This window comes from Bidens hawaiensis, unplaced genomic scaffold, assembly GCF_021521415.1.
Source record: "Bidens hawaiensis isolate Kalapana, Puna unplaced genomic scaffold, B.hawaiensis_p1.1 tig00010432_1, whole genome shotgun sequence".
NCBI lineage: Eukaryota > Viridiplantae > Streptophyta > Magnoliopsida > Asterales > Asteraceae > Bidens > Bidens hawaiensis.
The window spans coordinates 39,137-62,752 of NW_027491794.1; the positions used below are offsets into that span (position 1 = coordinate 39,137).

General features: G+C 34.2%; 1 protein-coding gene and 2 pseudogenes across 2 annotated transcripts; 2 read left to right on the forward strand and 1 right to left on the reverse strand.

Moving 5' to 3' along the window:
- The first annotated feature begins 3,527 nt into the window (after positions 1-3,527).
- LOC143535176 (4-coumarate--CoA ligase-like 9) lies at positions 3,528-7,890 on the forward strand (annotated as a pseudogene). Its single transcript, XR_013135670.1, has 7 exons — positions 3,528-4,057; positions 4,988-5,445; positions 6,495-6,684; positions 6,801-6,946; positions 7,171-7,238; positions 7,595-7,697; positions 7,765-7,890. The product of XR_013135670.1 is annotated as a 4-coumarate--CoA ligase-like 9 (transcript).
- Positions 7,891-8,816: 926 nt separating this feature from the next.
- LOC143535177 (uncharacterized) lies at positions 8,817-13,682 on the reverse strand. The gene is made up of 4 exons (XM_077029504.1): positions 13,317-13,682; positions 12,449-12,724; positions 11,619-11,756; positions 8,817-10,383 (listed from the first exon to the last, which is right to left on the reverse strand). The coding sequence occupies exons 1-4, from the start codon at positions 13,656-13,658 to the stop codon at positions 8,839-8,841; spliced, it is 2,301 nt and encodes a 766-aa protein (XP_076885619.1). The 5' UTR covers positions 13,659-13,682; the 3' UTR covers positions 8,817-8,838.
- A 6,882-nt stretch (positions 13,683-20,564) lies between these two features.
- On the forward strand, positions 20,565-21,751 carry LOC143535178 (uncharacterized; annotated as a pseudogene).
- The last annotated feature ends 1,865 nt before the right edge of the window (positions 21,752-23,616 follow it).

Genomic DNA, 23,616 nt, shown 5'->3' on the forward strand with positions numbered 1-23,616 from the left:
AATTTGTTACGGGTCAAAAATGAAAATTTTGAGTATTTTTAAAAGTTTGAGAATGCAAAATAGATTTATCGTCAAATTTGTTATGGGTTGAAAGTGTTAACTTTAAAATGTCAAAAGTATGAAAGTTAGAATTTTAAACATGATTCAGGTTTCAAATTTATTTTTAAGGGCATTTTTTGAAATAATCAAAAGGTTCGGGATTTGGCAAACTGACTATTTTTCCCTCAACTATTAAAATTTAAGAAAAGATTGCAAATACTTTCGCCATGCCACCTCCATGCTTATCAATGCTTAACTTTTATCAAATTTGAAATATTTATGTCAACACTAATTTTTCCTTCAATGGTGATTAGAACGTTGTGTGGGAAACATGTCATGCAAAACTATGCTCAAATGAAACAAAATATTTACAAAATTGAATAGGTTAACATGTTATTTTTTATTTTGTCATTATGACAAAGTTGAGAAGCCCTCTGAAACTTATCAAAATCTTTTTCATGGTGTAGTTCCGAAAAACATAGTTCTTGAATAATATCCATTGTTACAATTTAATGTTATACTTTCCTTTGATGGGTGGTAAATTGATAAATATATCAATAAAGGTAACGCTCCTTTTGTATTTAGGCTGAGTGTTTAGAACTACTATCGTATGAGAAGTCTTATTTCTGAAATTGGTTCATAACTAAAATTCTTTCAATTATACATATATGACACAGAGAATGAAATTTTCAATAGAAAGAAGCATTCTCGTGTACGTTTTTGCACGGTCATTTTTTTTATTAAGTTCATTTAAAAAAATCATTTTGCGATATAAATAAAATCAATTTATGTACACATTCTATAGATACAAGCATATATGTAATACAATTTTTTCATATACGCTATGTAATTATTTACTTTACTTACAATTTTATAATTTGAATTATCCCGTGTGTGACACGGGCTCTAAAACTAGTGATCTTATAAAAATGTTATACCAAATGGTTCAATTAGTCATGCTCTTGTGCATTATTTGAATGTATTTGTAGGATAAAAAAAATGTTGTCGTAGTGCACTAGTGCATTTCTTGAAAAAATCTCTTATAATATGTACACGTTGGTATGAATCCTGGATCCGCCACTAACCAGTCGTTGTATAACTCGAACCTCGTGGTAGATATTTTAAGGTTTACTTTCAACTATCCTTAAAAACGCTCATTCTTTGAAGTTATGTAATAATGAGTTTGTTTATACACAATCCAAAATCGAAAGTTATATTTAAACCACTAGCTTTAGCTTTTTGGACCCATCACAATCTCCATTCTTTTTAGCATCCAAGTTTTCTCTGCATTTTCTCCCTTGTTGCGAATCATCAAAATGCCAGTTTTATAGGGTGGATTGATCCACAAAATTAAGAACTGGACGGAGTGTGTTGATATCATGAAACCAGCACATAGTCTTGTGTGGGAGACAACCGGAATTCATGATGCTATCATGGATTCTGGTTTAAAAATTCCCAAAAATGAGAGGCTGCTTCTCTGGTTTGCTGAGAAGTGGTCACCAAAAACCAATACATTTGTTTTACCATGGGGTGAAATGATTGTCACCCTTGAAGACATTATGGTCTTAGGGGGCTTTTCTGTTCTTGGAGCTCCTGTCACCTGAGTCCCGAGGATCATGCCGCGTTATCTGAACTAGTAGAAGCGTACAAAGTACTAGTTAGATCTCTTCAAAAAGGGCCTCTTTGTCTGCATGGATGAATATTTTCAAGGGTACACAAAATGCTGTCGAACATGAGCATTTTTAGCATTTTGGCTATCAAAATATCTTTTTGCGTCTGTGAAAGACACAGTTTTACCTGAAACTTTTCACCTGGCTATTCTGCTAGCCAAAGGGCGAAGAATTGCTTTGGCGCCTACTGTCTTAGCAAAGTTGTATCAAGACCTGCACTTTTTACAAGATGCTATTATCGATGTCTTGCAAGACGCTAGAAATGATGTTGTGAATGGGGTATTTTCTCCTGTGTACTACGTCCAGGCTTGGATTTGGGAAAGGTTTTCAATTTTCAAATGTGAGTCCTCATGCTATACACAACATTGGCGAAACTAGATTGGCGAGGCTGGATGTACTTGTAAAGAATATTTTGTGTGGCGACCTTATGCAAATAATACTAATAATTTCATTTCCAAGAGAGTTTATGCTAAAAAATTGAAAAAGAGGAAGTGGAATCTTATGCCCGGTGTTTGAGGGCTTGTAAATTAGTTGGCTTAGATATTATGCAAGATTACTCTTCTCATCGAGTTTGCAGGCAGTTTGGGTATGCTCAAGAGTCAAGATATCCGAGCAGATATTTTTCTTTTAAGTATGAATAATGGGAATCCTTTTTGGCTGTTTTTAGTAGACTTGGTTCGTTTTTATCGGATTTCATTTGGTTCCATTGTTTTGAAAAACCGTTTCTGATTGTATTCGAATATATCCCCAATAAATTTTGATGATGGTTTTATGGTATATATTGTGTTTGTCAAGTTGAATTTGCTTAAAACTGATATAACTTGCTTATGAAGAATCTACTAGTTCTATGTTTGAATCGTACTGTTTAGTCTTCAATTGAAGTTTTAAAGTTTTAAAGTTTTAAAGATGATAATATTAGTGTGTGATGCAATTAGAAACTTGTATCAAAATTTATGTACAATGAACATGTTTCATCGATGGACTAGTGGATTAGAGTAATGCAAAGTTATTAGTACTTGATGTCAAATTATTGATACTTGTCTTGATGAAACTTCAAAGTGATCAAAATGGATTAAAAGAATTGGTTATTACTTATTAATCATCTTTGTGGAAGCAGCCTATCGACTCCTACAGGGTAGAGGTAAAGTTGTCTGCGTCTTACCCTCCTAAGACCCTACCATAATTTTGCTATTGATTAAAGATTAAAATTCAATAACTAAAGGCGTTACTCTAGAGTACCATGGATTAGATTGTAACTTTACTAACTTAAACTATTTTATAACCCCATTTTTAGTGACACCACTTGTTTAAAGTACCATAGACCAAACTATGCTTATCATTGCTACAACCAAACAATATTTATTTATAATTATAATTATAATTAAGTTTTGCTTTTGATCTAATTATTCATCTACTGTTTAATTAAAAAAATTATAACTTGTTATATTAATCAATAAAAAAAGCCCACTGTCTTCGATTTAATTATTCATCTGCACACACAACACACATGTTTCATCAGCAAGAAGTAACCGGGAAAACCATGAAAACTAGGTACCCGCATCGCCAATAACGGTGTTCCCTCCAACCAGCGACCGACTACCCAATAACACCCCAACCCCTAACTATTTAAAAAAAAAGTTTGGTGAATATTTTGTAATTTTCCCAGAATACTTGCAGTGAATGATGACAATGACTAGCAATGGAATCATGTGCTTCATGATATGTTATATTCTTCTTTTGTCTCCACTTACAATATAAATACTAGTCTCAACTTCAAATTCAAATTCAAATTCAAATTCAAATTACCTTCCAATCAAAATGACAATTTCACATTCTAATTCATCATCATCATCATCATCATCATCATCATCAATCAATCCACAAAAAACCAAAATCTTCCATAGCCTTAGACCTCCACCACCCCTACCTCCCTATTATCAATAACCAATTACATCTTCTCTCTCCTCCAAACCGCCCCCACAACAGCGTCATTACAAACCGTCACATCATCCCTACTCTGACGTCCCACTTATTGTGTCAGTTATCTCTTTCCAATGGAGACTGTGCTTTTATTATTTCCTCGAATTCCTCCTACGTCCCGATTCTATACCTTTCGTTGTTTTCGATCGGTGTTGTTGTTTCCCCTGCGAATCCTGCTAGCTCAGTTCGAGAGATTTCGAGAATGATTCGGCTTTGTAAGCCGGTGGTGGCTTTCGTTACGAAGGAGGCGGTTAGCAAACTGTTGGAAGCTGGATTTAGTAATCGAATCGTGATGATTGAATCGGATGAGTTTGAATCGATGATGCGAGTTGAATCGAATGGAGATGAGTTAAAACTCTGTAACCAAGGTGTAAAGATGTTATGTATATTGATAATTGTAATTAGAGTTTGTAGAAGATAGAGGGTTAAATATTTAAACCATATTTACATAATACTAAAGCCGAGCCAAGCTCGAGCTCAGCTTGTTTAACTTATAGAAAGCTCGAGCTCAGCTCGTTTAACTTATAAAAAACGAGTTGAGCTTGAGGTCAACTTGTTTAACTTATAGAGAGCTCAAGTTTGAGTTGTTTAACTTATAGAGATCGAGCCGAGCCGAGCCGAGCTCATCTTGTTTCAGCTTGTTTAACTTTTAAAGAGCGAGCCGAGCCCAGCCAAGCTTGGCTACGTGTTTCGACTTGTTTAAATTACAGAGAGCTCAAACACGGCTTGTTTCGAGCTCCATTTCTAAAAGGGGAACTCGAGTTCGGCTTGTTTAACATATAGAGAGCGAGTCAAGCCCAAGCTTGAATAGTCTCGAGCTCGGCTCGCCTAACTTATAGAGAGCTCGAGCTTGGCTCGTTTTTAACTACTTTTCTAATAGAGAGTTCGGCCCGTTTAACTTATAAAGAGCTTAAACTCAGCTTGTTTCAAGCTCCATTTCTAATAGAGAACTCAAGCTCGGCTCGCTTAACCTGTAGAGAGCTCGAGCTCGGCTTGTTTCAAGGTATTTTTCTAATAGAGAGTTCAGCTCGCTTAACTAATAGAGAGCTCAAACTAGGCTTGTTTCAAGCTCCATTTCTTAACAGAGAACTCAAGCTCGGCTCGTTTAACTAATAAGAAGCGAGCCAAGCCCACGCTCGAATAGGCTCGAGCTCGGCTCGTTTCAAGCTACTTTTCTAATTGAGGGTTCCGTTCGTTTTACTGATAGAGAGCTCTCGAGCTCGGCTGAGGTTTTTTCCGAGCCAATCTCGAGTAACTTGCTGCCTCTAAACACATGTTAATTTACATTTACATTGTAGTTTCGCAATCCGATACGGCGGCGATTCTATACTCCTCCGGCACTACAGGCAACATCAAAGGCGTAAAACTCACACACCGGAATATAATCTCATCAATCGCCGGAACACTCGCCGGACGTGAAACCAGGTCATCTCCAGCAGTCTACCTTTGCACTGTACCGTACTTCCACGTGTACGGCTTCAACCTCTGCATTAGATCAGTAGCATTTGGTGACAGTTTAGTTTCCATCGGACGGTTCGATCTGCGGAGAATGTTGAGATCAATTGAGGAGTTTAGCGTTACTCATCTGCCGTTGGCGCCGCCGGTGGTGGTGGCGTTGGTGAATGGTAGTAATGAGGAGTTGGCTAATGGAAGTACCTGGAAGTCGGTGGAAACTGTGTTCTCCGGCGGAGCGCCGCTTACGGTGGCGGTTATCAATAAGTTTAAGAGACGGTTTCCGAATGTTTCATTGGTGCAGGTAGGGGTGTGCATCAAACAGAAAAAACTGATCCAAAACAAAAAAATGAAAAATCTAACCGACGGTTTGGTTTTATGTATAAAAACCGAAAAAACCGAACCGAATCGAATTTACAATAGTCAAGTATATAACTCAAATGTCTTTGGAGACAAATGCATAATAATCAATTAGTTAATGATTAACAAAATTAATAACTAATTCATTATTTTCGGCCTAAATTTTTAAGCTCAAATGACATAACTGAAAAACCTAAAACCAAACCTAAACCTAAACCTAAACCAAAAAACCGAAGTTAAACGGTTTCAAAGCCCAAAACCAGCCCAAACCGAACTGTACACGCCCCTAGGTGCAGGTTAGGTGCGTCATGCATGATGTCCTACGTGACAAATTCTAATGTTTATTTCCATTATTTAATCAAAATCCATACTTTTAATTTTTTAAAGCTTCACGTATATGGGAGACATTGCTACTTATTTAATTTTTTAGCAGCTTACGTAAACCTTTTCCACATATCATACGAGCTGTATAACCTTCCAGCTTTGTTTCGTCATTTTGGTTACTTTTACATAGGAGCCCTTTGAGCTACTTTATATGACTAAATTTGACGCTCATGTACATTGAACGGTTTCTCGTGGCGCTGATGCGCATTTTCAGATGTACTTATTTTTAAAGCTATTCATGTCATATTTACTTGATACTTTGACTGGACCTTTTATAGTTTTATTTCTAAGAAAATGAACAAAATAGTCATTTTGACAATTGAGTTTGACAAAATGACCATTGACTTTTTTATTTACTCGAATATGATTCCATTTTCTTAGTTAAGAAAATCTGAAAATGGCACCATATTGTCTACTGAACAAAAGTGATCCAGTTTGTTGCTTGCCAAAACGAGTCAAATGACATATGCTGAGCCTTAGTTGATCCGGGCTGCTTTGATAGTTATCTCTGTAAAAATAACTGTTTTGGAGAATTTTTCTTTATTTTCTGTTAAGATTATTGGTCAATGAACTAATGCTACTGCCACGTGGTTGGTCAACGCTCTTTAGGCGTATGGGTTGACCGAAACCGCAGCGGGAGTCTCACGGATTGCAGGTCCGTATGAGAGCACAATAGTAGGCACAGTTGGACGGCTCATAGCCAATTGTGAAGCAAAGATAGTTGACCCGAACACCGGGGCTGGGTTGCCTCCTATGAACCGTGGTGAACTATGGGTCAGAGGCCCGTTCGTCATGATAGGTGAAGCGTTTGTTTTTTTATATTGGTTATGTATAAAAATGATGCTAAAGTTTAAGGTTAACAGAACGGGCCCGAATAGAAATGTTTGACCTGATCCTTTTTATTTTGGTGATCAGGATATGTTGATGATGGAGAAGTTAAAGATACAATGGTTGACTCGGATGGATGGCTAAGAACCGGTGATCTTTGTTACTTTGACAATGAAGGATTCTTATTCGTTGTGGATCGGTTAAAAGAACTGATCAAGTATAAAGGTTACCAGGTATGTTTTATGCATTCAAAACTTTGTAGCTATACCAGGCTGCAAACTAGGTACCGGGTCATAACGGGCCAGGCCCATCGTGTTGGCTCGTAACACTTTTGTTTTTAATCAGATTTAATCTTTTAAAAGCATTTAGTGTATGTTTTCACAAAAAAAAATAAATAAGCATTATGTGTTAACGAAATGTATCGATAATTTTTATAAACTAAATAAATTTCATGTAGGTACCACCAGCCGAACTGGAACACATTCTACAATCACATCCCGACATTATAGAAGCAGCAGTGATTCAGTATGCATTTCACCCTTAGTCGTTAAAGTGACAATTTTAACTTGTGCACATTTAAACACGTCTTGGGGTTGTATTTTGTCTCCAGTGCATAAAACCTCCTAAATTGTTTTATTAAATAAAATTTTAACTTTCACAAATATAAAAAAAAATTTCATTAAGCCCAACTAAACCCAAAAATTGGGTCTAGTTGCGCTTACTGACGGACATTTTTTTTATTTAACCCTAATGTTAAATTTTATTTAATAAAATGGTTTAGAAGGTTTTATGCATTCGAGACAAAATATAACCCGAAGACATGTTTAGATGTGAACGAGTTGAAATTGTCACTTCTAAACATAGTGTGCTTAATTTTGCAGGGATCCAGATGAGTCAGCAGGACAAGTACCCATGGGATTTGTGGTTAGAAGAAAAGGAAGCACTACTAATGAAACACAAGTAAAAGATTATGTAGCAAAACAGGTACTTTTTATTTCTTATTTTTCTCTTAATTTAGAAACTAAACCGCACTAAACGGATATCGAATCAGGTTGCACCGTACAAGAAACTCAGAAGGGTTTTTTTCATTGATTCGATTCCAAAAACTGCTTCGGGGAAGATATTAAGGAAAGAGTTGATCAAGATGGCTCTTTCGGGCATAACTTCTAAGCTTTAACTCGTGTTTGGCTTGGGTTTAAGATTTGAATATGGGAATGAAATATTGAAATGGATAGAAATCATCAGTTTGAATATTGTCCAAACTATTTAATGTGATTTTATTACTTGAATTCAGATTTCTTGTGTTGGGGTATATAATGATTATAATCCTAAGGGATGTGATAAATGTTTAAAGGTTGAATCTCGAGATGTGTCAAATGCCAAAATAAAGTAAATTATGAATCAATTAGTAGGGGTGCGAAAGAGCCGAGCCAAGTCACTCACGGGCTACTCGAGCTTCGATCGATAAAAATCTCGAAACGAGCCGAGTCTTTTCGAGCTCAAGCCTTGTATGGGAACATCATTTAGGCTCGTCGAGCCTTAACGTGTTTTTTAAGTTTTACATCATTTAGACTTCTATGTATTAGTTTTATATTACCTAGTCGAGCTCGAGCTATAAGCTTTGGCTTGTTCACGGTACTACACGAGATCTAGCCGAGATTAGGTTCGTTTAAAGTTTTTCTCAAAATTATAAATAATTAAAAAAATATTTAAATTAATTAATTTTAATAAAAAGTCGAGCCCATGCTTAAAATAACCTGAGCCGAGCTTGAGCTTTATAAAGAGCTCAAAAGAGCTGACCTCATGAGTCAAAACGAGCCGAGCTCGAGCCTAGTCAAATTTGGGCTCGGCTTGACTCGACTCGTTTACATGATAAACTATTAAAAATCTTCTTTTAGAAGCAACATGGATGTTAATCATGATAAAAGATTATTGCAACTTTTACATTTTTAACATGGATTATTGCAACATGGATGTTAATCATGAATAAAATTCACAACTTAAATTATAATGTAATCTGATATACTGCAACTTTTACATTTTTAACATATTGACTATATGTTATAATTTCATCTATAAGTTAAATATATATATAGAATAAAATTAATCAAACTATAAAAAATAATCACTTCCCAAAAATAGCTTCTCCTGTCACAAGTTTAATCCCCCTAACCCATAACTCAGCCAACTCAACACCACCTTCACACACAAAATGCACCTCCTTATTCCTAGTCGTAACCACCCGAAACAAACCCGCCTCATCGCGGTCCGCCTTTTTCCTCCTGTTCCACCGAAACGACTGGCTCGGGCCCACCTTGGCCCATTTACACACCACGTTTCGTTGGCTCGATTTCCCCCATTTTAATAAGCCATTCCCCTCAACCATGCTTAACTGTTTGTTATGTGGACACCCTTTACCCCTTTTGCAATGCTTCTTGACCCGACCCCCGCCCAACACGAGCCCACGGGCCAAGTGGTCCAATAACACTCGTTCGGCGTCGTTTTCCACACCGTGTTCACGGGCCAACATAAGTGCCGTTTCGTGTCTTGCGTTTTCAATATCGCAAATGGCTCCTTTTGAGATCAAAAGCTCACATATCCTCCCGTGCCCGCCTTTTGCGGCTAACATAAGAGGCGTGTATCCGTCGCCGTCAGGGGCATTTACGTCATTTTCACCGTTGGTTAATGTCTCAATGGTGTCATAATCACCTAGTGAAACCGCTCGGTGGAGGGTGTAAAATGTAATTTTACTAGAGTTCGGGGTGGATTTCGTAAGTGCGTATTCGAGAATAACTTTCTCAAACTCACCACAATTTACACTTGCTTTCGACAAACTAATCGCGGTTTCACCATACTTGTTTTCGAGATTCACATCGGCTCCCGCAAAAACAAGCAACCGAAAAGCTTCCACGTGGCCGTTTACAACCGCCACCATAACCGCTGAGTACCCGTTTTCATCCCGCTCGTTAAGGTCAACGACACCCGTTTGGTCAACGATCTTTTCCAAAGACTCCACATCATTTACACGTGTCACAAACATTAAAGTTGAAAATACTGTAACATCCGACGAGTAAATAACCGTCCCAGTCCGAACCACATCCAAAATCACTTGTCTTAACCCGAGTGTCCATCTAACCAAGCCCGCAATCGACTGAACACATTGGTTAGCCATATTAACCAACCCGAAATCCGCACCAGACCGAACCAAAAGCTTAAGACACTCCACATGCTTATACCTAGCACATATCATCAATGCGGTTTCACCCGTTTCGGTCTTCGAATCAAGATCACACCCGACACTAACTAACCGGTCCAAAGCGGTGTAGTTGCCTCGACGAGCCGCTAAATGGATTAACCGAGACCCCGTTCCTTCGGTCGACTGAACCGCGAACTCGGGGTCTGCACCGTGGTTAAGTAAAACATCAACTGCTTTTAAATTTGCACAAAGGATGGCATGGTGGATTAATGTTCTTCCAAAATGAGGAGTGTTAGGGGATATATGTTGTAACAACATGGTTAAGATTGAGCCGGTTTGTTCGAAGTACTCGACTGCGCACCATGCGATGCTATATGGTTCGGCTAAACCCGCGCCTACTTGGAACTCTTCTCCTGTGGCTATCTCCCATGCCCATGCACCTAGGCTCACCTTTGTGTCTGTTCTTGCACCAGCCTGGTTACAAAACAACATTTTATGTGTCATGTGGTTCAATAGTTTAAAAACTAAATATACATTAAACTATAACTAATTTAAAAACAAACCTTAAAACTAATCATTACTATAATATATATAAGAACTTTGGTGTCACTTGGCGGGATGAATTTTGCTTTTTAACTTTTTTTAGTTCAGTTACCATAATAAACATAAATAATCGACCAAACATTAAACTTTTTTTTGTTTTAGTTTCGGTACCATAACAAACCTGAAAGAAACTGACCGAGTTCGCGCATACTCGCGGCCTTATTTAAAGCCCATGACTGAGCTCGGGTTTTACCAATGCGCAATTTTACCGACCCCCCCCCCTCCCCCAATTTGGTCGTTGGTCCACCTCAATTTTTATATTTTTTCGATTTCTAGTTCCGGTAATGTGCGTAATCAAAACCGACCGAATTCGTGTCAAGTTGACGCCTCAATGCTAGGGACCAAAGCGCATGGGTTTCACCACCGCCCGAGTTTGCCAACCAAATAAACATCGTCTTAAATATTTTGTTTTCTTATATGTTAATGTTTTTATATGTTAACTTGACAAATTAATTTTTTGGGTTTTAACGCTCAAATTTTACCAATGGTGTCTATATCATAGCAAAAGCAACCGTGCCAGCCGATACTGTCGAATAGCATCCGGGTTTTACCAACGCCCGTGTTTCAACTTGAGGTTTTGCTAGCTGCCCCGGTAGAAAAACTAGTTTGAAAACAAATATATATTTTTGAAAACAAATATATAAAACAAGGTTATTATATTAGTAGATAAAGAAAAGAATATTAGAAAGAAATATTTATGTTGGTCCAGGTGAACCACTAGTTTGCTTTGCTGGTCCAACTGGCCCGAGTGTTAACGGACTGCCCAATAGGGTTGTTTAAAAAATTCACGACTGCCGAAAAGCTTGCTCGAAACCAGTTCATTTGTAGACCCTTCGAACCCGAGCCAAGGTAAGTATGCTCTTGCTCGTATGAATTGTTTAAACTAAAGTTCAAATTTCAATATATATATAAAAATTATAACCTTAAGTTAAAATTATAGTCCAACTTATGTGTGCGTTAAATAATACATTTTTTTATATATGTATCAATATGTGTACAAATGTAAAAAAGACGAGAAACAAACGAGTTGTATTGAGCTTTTTACAAGCTGAGCTCAAGCTTTACATTGGCTTTAGTCGACGTTCATAATTTAACCAAATGTTTACCTGTAAGAGAAGCTGAACAATGGTGACGTGGCGATTAATTGTAGCGGCAACGAGCGCGTTACAGCTAACATCAGTGTGTAGAAAAGGCTTGGATGACCGAAGCAAAACTCGGGCAGTTCCATTGATATCTACACCACACTGTCACCAAACATTGTAACATATGTAAGTGTATATGTTTGTGCTTTAAATGCCATAATAATATTCAATCATGATGTAATTGAAAAAAAAAAGTAATTATCTTTTGTTTAATTTTCATATAAGGCAATAAATTATGAAATATAACATATTGTGAAAAGTAACTTCTATCATTGTCACTTCTACTCGAAACCTGACCAACCTAAAACTTAAATGGGTCGGTTATTAAATCACTTTTTCTAGCAAAATAGCTGAACAATCTGACCCGAAACCCGAAAATTGTTCTCGAGTTTAATAGAGTTTAATATCTTCGTTTTAAAGTCGCACATTTATTCTATATGTATTTTCTGTATTATAGGATTATAATGTATAACTAGGTTATAAACCGATGTATACACGAGTTAAACGAAAAAATATTATATAGTTACTAATAAAAAAAATTTAGAAAATCCTGAAATTTTCCGATGGTGTGTGGTGGCCAAAGTTTTTTTTTGAAAGTTCGGTTAAATTTTATTTAAGTCAAATTAATAATTTATATAGAAAATTTTATAATTTAATTAAATCTAATAATTTCCGGAAAATAATCTTGAAAATTTTGTTTTAATCATTTACTTATTTATTAGGCATGGATGCGGATTTGACGAAAAAAAAAGAAACAAAATAATATACTATAGTGGTGGTATAATAATATGTACCTTCAAAAGTGTGTCAACAACATCAACAAACCCTCTACATGATGCATTGACCAAGGCATGGACCGAGACATTAGCGCGAATGAGCTCGGACGCCATTAGAGCTTTAGCCGCCTTGGCTAAACCAAGATGGCTAGCTTCAAGCAAAGCCTCTTCACAAGCTAACTTAGAAGCTCCACCTTCAATTAACAACTCTAGTATCTCAACATGGTTTCCTCTTGCGGCTGCTGTGGTCGCATACCCACGAAATAGTTTTTTGTTACCATTCGCCCCAAAAGTCTACAATAATCGGAATTTAGAATGATAATCGTGATTTACTATGTTTACAAGTTATAAAAAAAACAATTCCTTACTAAAAGATATTTAAAAATAAACATTAAATGTAACATGAAATATATGTGCAAACTTTGTGATCAATAATTAACAAGTAACATAATAAGATGTCACGTTATTATAGGTTTATAAGAAAATAACAAAAACAAGTGAAATTTATTTCTTTTCCTTATAGTTTCTAATAATATTAAACGGCATTTTGAATAATTAAATATTTAAATGTTATGATTAATCATTTGACTAAGCATTAATTCTGCAAAATTAGTGAATAATTCAAAATTCAAATTTACAAACCATCACTTTGATAACCCAAATGAGAATACTTAACCAGTGCTACTAAATTTAAAATTCTAATTATTAGCGTTAAGTAATAGTGCATGATTAATATATCAAAGTACGTAACGATCTCGTATCTGGTCGTTGTGTAATAGGTGCTCCATCTCTTTACTCGAGGTCCACAATAGACGGGTTAGATGAATTCAAGAGTAAATTTTACTATTAAAAAAAACGACTATGGTTGCAAAAACGATTGAATTACCAGTAATTTTCTAACGAGCGTCACATTTCCAACATGAGCCGCAAGAAACAAAGCAGTAACATCTGTTTTAAACTCCTCAAACTCCACTCGAACCTCGCTAGGAGACTCGTCATGCAACACAATTTCTGATTTCTTCGAGTTCAAACACACTGTCCCGACAAAGTTCACATCAACAAAGGGATCCGACAAGCAGTCTAGTACCATTTTAAGATCGTTCATATGCGCTGCTTCAATAAGACGTTGTGATATTTTATCTTGGTAATCTTCCACCGGAAACACTTGTTTCACGGGCATGTATCGTCCGTTGGAGTCTCCGGCAGTCCGAGCGTTGTACACCGTCATGTTTTCCGGTGATTATAAGTTAGTAGAAGGTGTTTGATGAGGGAAAAATGTTGAAGGTACGTTATTATTATTGTGGTGTTATTTACTTTATATAACAACCCATACCTTTAAGGCTTTAACAGTTTGTCTTAATTATTATTTTTATTGGTAGGTTTATTAATTAAATAATTTGTGGATTATTTTACTTAGATTTTATAGATTGTTTATTTGTTCATCATAATGCTTAAATATCTATATGTTGGCCAAGTTGATTGGGCTCATTAAACTATCAAGTATCAACTAGGGTGTGTTTACGATCCGGGTCCGGATCAGTAAGTATTTTGATCATCAGTACTGTCAACGAGTAGTTTCGATTATCAAACTCATATATTCTTTAAACGGGTTATAACATCTAATTAAAGTAAAATTAATCTCACTAAATATTTGATATTAAAATACTATAAAATAGAGATATACTATAAATTAATATTCATTTTTTTAAAATATATATTATTTATAATTAAGAAACAATTTTATTATAAAAAAGTAAGCGGGTCATGTGTCTCACCAAACCCAAATAACTTTTAAATCGGGTTAATTATAACATCGCATTTATTTGTGAAATATTTTCATTATCAAACCCTAAGTATACTATTTATTCTTATAATAAATAAAATTAAAATAAAAAATATATATATAAATATTATAAACAAAATGTAAAACAACATCGTAATACAGAGGCTAAAAGCTAGTACATCTACATACATATTGTTTTAAATTTGATAAATGCGCCAGCTATGTAAACACAAAACTTTTTTTCTCTCCACCGCTACACCCGGTTGCTGTGTTGCACCAAGTGCAAGTGCTTATGTAGTCTTGCAATTCTTCAAGTTAAAGTTACTAGGTTCGTATGGAATGAATGCTAGTGAAGAATATGTTTTTTTGAATAACTAACATTTATTTAATTTTCTTTGAATAATAAATATACATTTAATTTGACACCTAGTAACCGTACAGAGGATCGTTTGAACATTAAAGTGACTGAGAAACCGGTGAACAAAGCCGGATTTGGCCGGCTTTTATTTTATTTCATGTTTTTTAATGATAAAAAAATATATAAAAAAAAAGATAATACAGAAGAAGCAACATGTTATGGTTGAAATGATGACGTGATTAATTATTCTTTAATCTTTAAGTCATGGCTGAAATTATTTTAAATGACTCCTTAAAAATCATGGGGATATGTTTGTTTTGTTGTATAGAAAAAAAAAACATATATTCCTTATTTGATGGTAAACAAAAAATAATATTGATTGAAAAATATTAGAAAAATAGTACATATCGATTTAAAATAATAACGTGGTATTTTTTATTTGGCTATTCGGGTTGGAGCTCAGTTGGGTTCAGTTTCAATTGGTTACCTCGGGTACACCGGACGCAATTAACTTGGTAAAGTAATTTGGCATGGAAGTCGGAGTAACTATAATAATAATACATTAGGAGTTAGGACTATTTGTTGGCTATTTCAACTCACAAGTGAAATGACACAAAATATGGAGCTAACAATAATACAAAATGTTAATTTTATCTATATAAATTTTAGGTAGTTTTTATAAAATTTCAAGAAGGTAACGGACTATATTATAAAAACCTTGAATAATATTTCACATAATAGAATACATTAATTTGTTTACGTCGAAACTTGTGATTTTTATTTAGAGATAATGGATTTATTTTTTGTTTAAACAACATCAAAACAAAAAATCATATGTCAGAAATCATACTTCGTCTTTAATGATTCAACACAAATAATAATCTCATACGAAAATTACATCACCGATAAACCGAATACAACAAGAATAGATCATTATTGCAATGATCTTTATCAAAACTCTCTCAAGAAAGTAACAATATATGAACACCCTAAATATAAATCTCTCTCTTTGTTTCATAACAAAAATTGTTTTAAAAAACTGGTTAGATCTAGGGCTGTAAACGAACTGAACGAACACGAACAAGGCCTTGTTCATGTTCGTTCATTAAGAAAATAATGTGTTCACGAACGGTTCACGAACACTTACCAAACGAGATTTTATGTTCGTGTTCGTTCATTAACGAAATTTATGTGTTCACGAACGGTTCACGAACACAAACGAACACAAACAAAATCGGCAGAGCATATAGATTGAGACCAATGTATTCATCAATGTGAATAATGAAAGCCTGTAAACGAATCGAATGAACACAAACAAAGGCATGCTCGTGTTCGTTCATTTAACTTTAAAAGAACACGGACACTTAATCGAACAAATATTTATGTTCATGTTCGTTTATATAAAAAGGGACATTTGTGTTCGTTTGTTTAAAATCTAAACGAACATAACTAAACAAAGATAAACGAACATAAATGAACTTAAATGAAAACTTTTAAATGAACGCAAATTAACAAATATAAAAACCTTTAATTAGATTACGTATCTAGATAATATTTAATTATATTCTATTAATACATAAACAAACATAAACGAACGTTCATGAACATAAATAAACCAACGGAATATGTGTTCATGTTCGTTCGTTTAATTAAACGAACACAAATTTTTTGTTCATGTTCATTAATTTATTAAATAAACGAACTTTCCGTCGAACAGTTCACGAATAGTTCCCGAACGTTCGGTTCATTTACAAGCCTAGTTAGATCATTATTGCAATGATCCTTTCAGCTGATCGAGCCCATAAGCTATCCAAAGCCCAGACAGCAAGTTCTAGTCTTCTAGACTTTAGACCATTCCTATTGGCAACCCAATGGTGGGGTTGGGTTGGGTTGCCACATGAAATTAAAAATAATAGAAAACTAATTTTTTTATACTTTAAACTCACAAACCAGTTCACCAAATCAATCTATTTTGCATTCATTGTTTTGTCAAGTGTCTACCAAACACTAGTGTATGTTTCTTTTTCCTTTTTGCTTTTTTTTTTTCTGTTAACAATTAATTTAGTATTAAATTTGAGATTTGTTTAATAACATAAATTGTGAACCTCAAAAGAAGATTCTAAAAACACAAGTCTTTTTTTCTTTTCTAAACATTTCGATATAAATTTTATTAAAAAACAAGGTTCATTCAGAAATATTTAACTTTTTCTTATTAGTTTTCCAATATAATAATCTTGGCTCGTAAACTTATTATTTACAGATATATTTTTCTATATATTTTAAATAATCATAAACTATATTTATTTAACAAAAAGGTTGTTTGTGTTGGGTTGTGAACGAGAGTGAAAATTTAGAGAGAGTTAGGTTGTGTATGTTGATGAGAAAGAAATTAGTTTTTTATTAAAGATTAGATTTGGTTGGGTTGTGAATGGGAGTAGTCTTAAGCCCACAAACACTTTAATCCAAATTGAATAAAGCCTCATATACACAAAACATAAAACCAAGACATTAGGAATGTCACAGCAAATATTGAATCGTAACATTTTATAACACAACTTTTAACACCATATAAGAAGTAAAAAAAAAGTCAATAGGAAGTTAGATAAGTACAAGATATATACTATAGAAGGTTGGACTTTTTTTTTTGTGGCTGTGGGTGTGGGGTGTGGGTGTGTGTTGGGGGGTGGGGGGTTGTTGTTGGGTTTGAAGACTTGGGTCCTTTCTATGCTTCACCCCTAGCCTCAAGCATCTATATGATAGCACCAACCTAGCTTTTTTTTAGCATGTATTTGCCATATAAACACGTTTTTAACACGCAAACATGTCACGTCATCAAAAGACTAACGACGTTAGGTGTCCGTTACTATGGGATCATTGGGAGGAAATAGTTAGTTGGGATTGTTTTCGGCCAATAGCTAATAGTTGAGATTATTTAAGTCTAATATTCTAAAAAAGAATGACACCAGACCACACCGCACTGTTGCCTAAATGGTGAATCCCAATCTCCAACACGTACATGGGAACATTCTTGTGGCCTTTATACCCATGGCTCATTGGCTCGAGTCTTTGGTCAGTTTTATAAAAGAACTATAAAACTTGAGTTATTTTGAAAAAAAGTATTTATCAATCGATGTTTTTAATATGTTGATACTAAGTCTTTTTTTTTATAGTCAGAAGAAATAACACTGAAATAGAAGCAACCGATTTAAATTACTGTACGTTCTTGTTCATAGCTAGAAAGAAGATAATAATGGTCACTTTGATAAATATTTTTTAGAACAACGATTTTGTTAATATTTTTTAGGGGAAAAAAAAAAGAAAAAGAAATTCGGAAGTCAAACTCACCATTAGGACAAGGAGAGGCAGCACACAGCTTGATCTCATTGTTTATTATGCGAGTCAAATCCTTAGCAAAACCAAAGTCGTGCTCACCGACTGTGAGGATTTTGAATGCTAGTCTAAATAAGGTTTTCACTTTTTAGTTCGTCAAATTTCATCTTTAAATAACTTATTTTCATGAATTTTGATGCTTTGTTCGTGGTTAGACAGTGAAATAAATGGATATGGAGGAGATCATGCAATTTCATCTTGCTAGAAAACATGTATAAATCAGAAATTTATCTCAAAACAAAAATTTGGATTTTTTGAGAAATAAAGTTCAAATGAGGAAATTTTGACACTGAATGAAATTTTATAAATGTTTTTGTTATAACGATTTAATAATGAAAATAAACAATAATAACAAAAAGCTGGGTTGCCCGAGAGGTTAACGGGAAAGACTTAAGATCTTCTGCACATAAGTGCGCATGGGTTCGAACCCCATAGCCAGCACTATGTTTTTTTTTTTTTTTTGTTTTTTAAAACACCTCTAAGGCTTTGTACATATATTTGTTTTCTAAAATAGGTCCCCATATTTGTTTCCTGTAAAATGAGTCTAAGTATATTGATGTTATTCGAGTTTTAAATAATAATGTACAATTGCTTATAAAGTTCCCTCGTAGTAAAAAGTTAAATGTTTGTATATTAAATAGACGTCTCTCGAGTTATCACAACTACGGAGAGTTCTCGAATGATCCCCAAATATATATAAGCCTGTCGATAGGATTTGAGATAAAATTATTAGTGATTAAGAAAAGAGTTAAAATACAATTAAATGTGTATGTAGTTTGTTCCTTAGGACGTTCGGATTATAAACCAAATAGGGATGGCCAACATATCATAAATATCGCTTTGTTGAAAGCTATCAAATCAATTCGGGTTATAAATCGGTTTGAGGCAAAGCAAAAATACCTTTTTTTCATGTTTTTTAAATCGGGTTGGGCTGTAAATGGTTTCAGTGAATGAGGCTATAAACTGGTATACGAAATGGCAGGTTGCGTCGAGTCCAAACCAACTTTTTTTGTGATGCGGCCCGGGTTAGAAACCGGTTTATCGGACCCAGGCCAGTTTCTTTTTTTACATCTCTAGGTTGGAGATAAGTTATACGTTATTTGAATAATAAAAAATTTCTTAATGGGCCAGGCCCAAAACCATACGAGAAGCCTTTTTTGATCACATGTTTAATTCTGGTTCAGGAAACTTCTTCTTCTTTAAATACCCGATAACCCGACCGAAACCCGGGCATGCAATATAACCTTCGGTATTTCATCGGGTCATATATCGCATTCCGGTTTCAGGTCAGGTATCGGCCTATCGGGACAAAACCCGGGTTAACCAACTATTTCAGGACAGGGCCGAATGTGTAATCAAATAAATCTATAAAAAACAATTATACGGTTTCCATATTTTTTGCTATAAGTTTTAACCTATTAAAAATAGGAGCAGATAACTATCATAATATTAATATTAATATAAAAATCAAATTGTCACAGCCAAAAAAACATAAACAGGAATCAAACTTTAAGCAGTTTTCGTTCAAGAGCAAAGGATATCATATATTTGTTTCACAAGGTATTAGTTAAATTGTTTTAATAATTAATTATGTGTATATTGTTCTTCAATGATGTGAATACCTGCTTTGATCAATATAGTTAGTTTGTTATTTGTTAATAAACCATAGAATTGAGTAACTGTGTTTTTTTTTTACTTTTATATAATCTGGTTTGAGTGTCATGAAGTTAATACATACATGACACACTCATGATATTTTTAATTTTTTTTAACTTTTTGTTCTATGGATTCAAATGAATATTGAGATTTATCAGAATAGTGTTTTTTTTTTTTTTGGTTACAAGTATTTTTTTAGTTGTAGCCAGTGTTTTTATAACTGGAGAATGAGCAGGATGCCTTGTTCGACTAGATTTAAGAACTATATGACGACGTAATTAATTTAAAAATATTCAAATATTACATAAAATTTAAATACTATTATATAATATTGAGATTTATCAGAATAATGTTTTTTTTTTGTTTCAAGTATTTTTTGAGTTGTAGTCAATGTTTTCATGACCTTATTGGACCAGATTTAAGAACTGGATGACCGCATAATTAATTTAAAAATATGCAAATATTACATAAAATCTAAATACTTTTTAATTAGAAGTTTAATAAGTTGTGCTGTTATTTTACTTTTATATATATATATATTATAAATATTAAGAAATTACATCTAATAAGAAACTGTACAAGGAAAACTAATATTTTGGCAACTATATTTGATGCTTTACAATTAAAATAAAATAAAATGTTACGTTTCTTTTATCTATTGATTGCATAAGTTGCTTAGACTCATATGATGCTTTTCTTGTTTGATATTGTAGCAATGCTAATGAGCATGGAAAATAAACAAATCAGACATTTGATTTTCTTAGGCAATATTAATCAAACTTATGATGATTTAAAGTTATGTTTTATCTCTAACGTGTTATACTGGTTAAGTTATGTTTTATCTCTAACGTGTTATAATGGTTAAGTTATGTTTTATCTCTAACGTGTTATATTGGTTAAGTTAAAAGATTAACTAATTACTTTATCATTATTTTAGTATGCAGCAGATGATCGGTAAGCCCGCAACTGCGATTCTATATTCCCTACTTAAAGATGGTGAGAAACGACCCGTTCAAGATATCATTACCGATTTCTCCACAAAGGTCCCGTGCTCTCTGCAATCTGCTCTGCACTTGTTATTCTTTTAGAAGACACACTAAAGTTTCTAAAACCGACCGAGCGGTTAGTTGCATTTGCATTACTTCATCACTCGTATGCATCTGCCAACCCGTACATCTCGTTGTTTATCAACATTGCAAACGATGCAAAAACCGACCTTTTCGAAAAATCGTTTATTCGTCATCTGCTAGGCGGGACCCACGAGGTTTTGAAATTATCAGCTGCAGATTACATCAACAAGTTTGACTCTGCGTCAAACGGTTTCCCACTGCCCGGCCCGCTAGCGAAACAGCCCGACCCGTTTACTTGTTTTTTTAAAGACTCCGCGATAAAAAATATTATTCCCGACCCAGATTTCGGGTCGGGTGTCCAAGAGGAAACGATAACGGGCCTAATACAATCCTCGTCATTGGACGGGCTGCATCCTCATTGGACCCGGCCCGTTCCACCTAGACTCCCGGTTCTAGAAGGTGAACTAACATGGGTCAACCCCAACCCTGAAAATATTCATGGCCCGCTTTGGGATCTCGGGATGTGTGCCGACCACAGTGCAGTGGTTCATGACCTGGTGCAGCAAGCCTTAAAAGGCCCGCTTGCGCTAGCTCTGCAAGAACGTGTTTTACTCGAGTTAACATCCAACCCAAACCTCGTCTATCACTGCGGGTTGACTCCAAAAAAGCTACCCGAACTAGTGGAAAACAACCCGGTAATCGCAGTTGAAGTTTTGATCAAACTAATGAACTCACCCAAAATATCAGACTACTTTACAGTTCTTATGAACATGGAACTGAGTCTGCACTCGATGGAAGTTGTGAACCGGTTAACGACTGAGGTTAAGTTACCAGCCGAGTTTGTGCATTTGTATATAACCAACTGCATTTCGTCGTGTGAGAATGTTAAGGATAAGTTTATGCAGCAACGGGCGGTGAGGCTCGTGTGCATGTTCTTGAAGAGTTTGATCAAAAACAACATAATCAATGGTCAAGGTCTTTTTTTCGAGGTTCAGAAGTTTTGCATTGATTTTTCGAAGATGCCTGAAGCAGCGGGTTTGTTTAGGCTTCTTAAAAGCTTATAGTGATTAATGTTTTTCGTTCTGTTTTCATGTTAAGTAGTATTTTTAGATGAGACGGATTGAACTCGTATCATTGTCATTGAAACTTATATGATATTTAATCTTTTAATTTTTAAGTCAATCAAACGACACTAAAATGCGATTTGTGCAATATCAAAAATTTTGAAATAAATAATTTTGCGCTCGTATATGCTTATAGATAAAAATTAAAACTAAAACCATTAACTTACAACAGATAAATCGCAGTTGAACGATAGTCACTCGAGTAATTATGAAATTATTCTACCTGTTCCGTTTATTCTCTATAGCGTGTTAAAATGTATATCTACATCTATACTTCTATACTATATGACTAATAAAATCTCTTATGTCATGTCTTGTCCCCATGCCATCCTCACAAATTTTCCCGCGTTTCTCTTTTATTAAAAATACGTTCTCTCTTTTTAATAATGATATATATGTTTTTTAAAAATACTAATTATACTCATAAAACACATTTGTTTTACTATATCTCTTATTTTAAGAAAACTTTGAAATCTAATTATGTAATTTCGAAGCCGGGGAAGGTTCATCTGCAAAATCATCTTAACATGAGAACGTAGGAAACAATACCAACTCCAATATTAATCTACACAAGCAATGTTTTATAATAACAAAGAAAAAAACTTATTAATAACAACAAAATAATCAAAATTAGCAATAAAATAATAATAGCAAATACTTATAACAATAAAAGAATAAACCTAATAATAACGAAAAATGTAAATCGGCAAATACTTATAATGCCTCATAATCGGAAATCAGCAAATACGAACAAAAAATAACAGCAAACACTTATAAAAACAAACGTAATAACAACAGCAAATTGGTTATCATTGTTTTCATGTTAAGAATTATTTGTATTTGATCCCAACTATACATTAATTTGTACATATATATATGAGTCTTTTTTTTTTTGCTTAAATTGTTAGTACACTTAAATACATTTTTCCACGTATAAGATGTGTAGAAAGATTAGAAAAAATAACGCATTAATATTTTTCACTCGGTGTAGTACACGGGTTCTAAGCTAGTAGTGTTCATGTACATATATGTGGAAAATACATCAGAAAGGGTTATTACATGTTTATATATTAGGATATTGAATGTATAAAAAGAATTTATTTTCATTAATAAAAAGCTGGTTTGCCCGAGAGGTTAAGGGGGAAGACTAAAGATCTTCCGCACATAAGTGCGCATGGGTTCGAACCCTATAGCCAGAAATTGTTAGTTTTATTTTTTGTGTTATTTTAAAACACCTCTAACTCTTATACTTTTTTAAAGGTACATTTTAACTGTACAATGCATTGAGTTATGACTTAAGTTATAAATGATGAAGATTTGCATATATCAATTTCTTATGTAAAGATAAACAAATGCAAGTGAAATCAAATCTATAAAAAACAATTAAGCTGTTTCCATAATTATATCATAATACCTGTTTAAAAATAAAATTATCACAGCCTAAAAAACATAAACAGGAATCCAACTTTAAGCAGTTTTTGTTCAAGAGCAAAGCAAATCAACTACTTGTGTCACAAGGTATTAATTAAAATTTTTTAAAGAGTTAATGGTCATTTTCATCCCTATGGTTTGCTACTTTCGCCACTTTAGTCCAAAATTTTTAATTTTGTCAATTTAGTCCTCATAGTTTTAAATATTAGCCAATTACGTTCCATCCGTCTAACGGCATCCAGCTATGCCGTTAGTTTAAGGGTATTTTTGTCTTTCTCCTTTTAATTTTGAGTTAATGGTCATTTTAGTCCCTGTGGTTTGATATCTTTGCCAATTCAGTCCAAAGTTTGAAAATTTGTCAATTTAATGTTCAG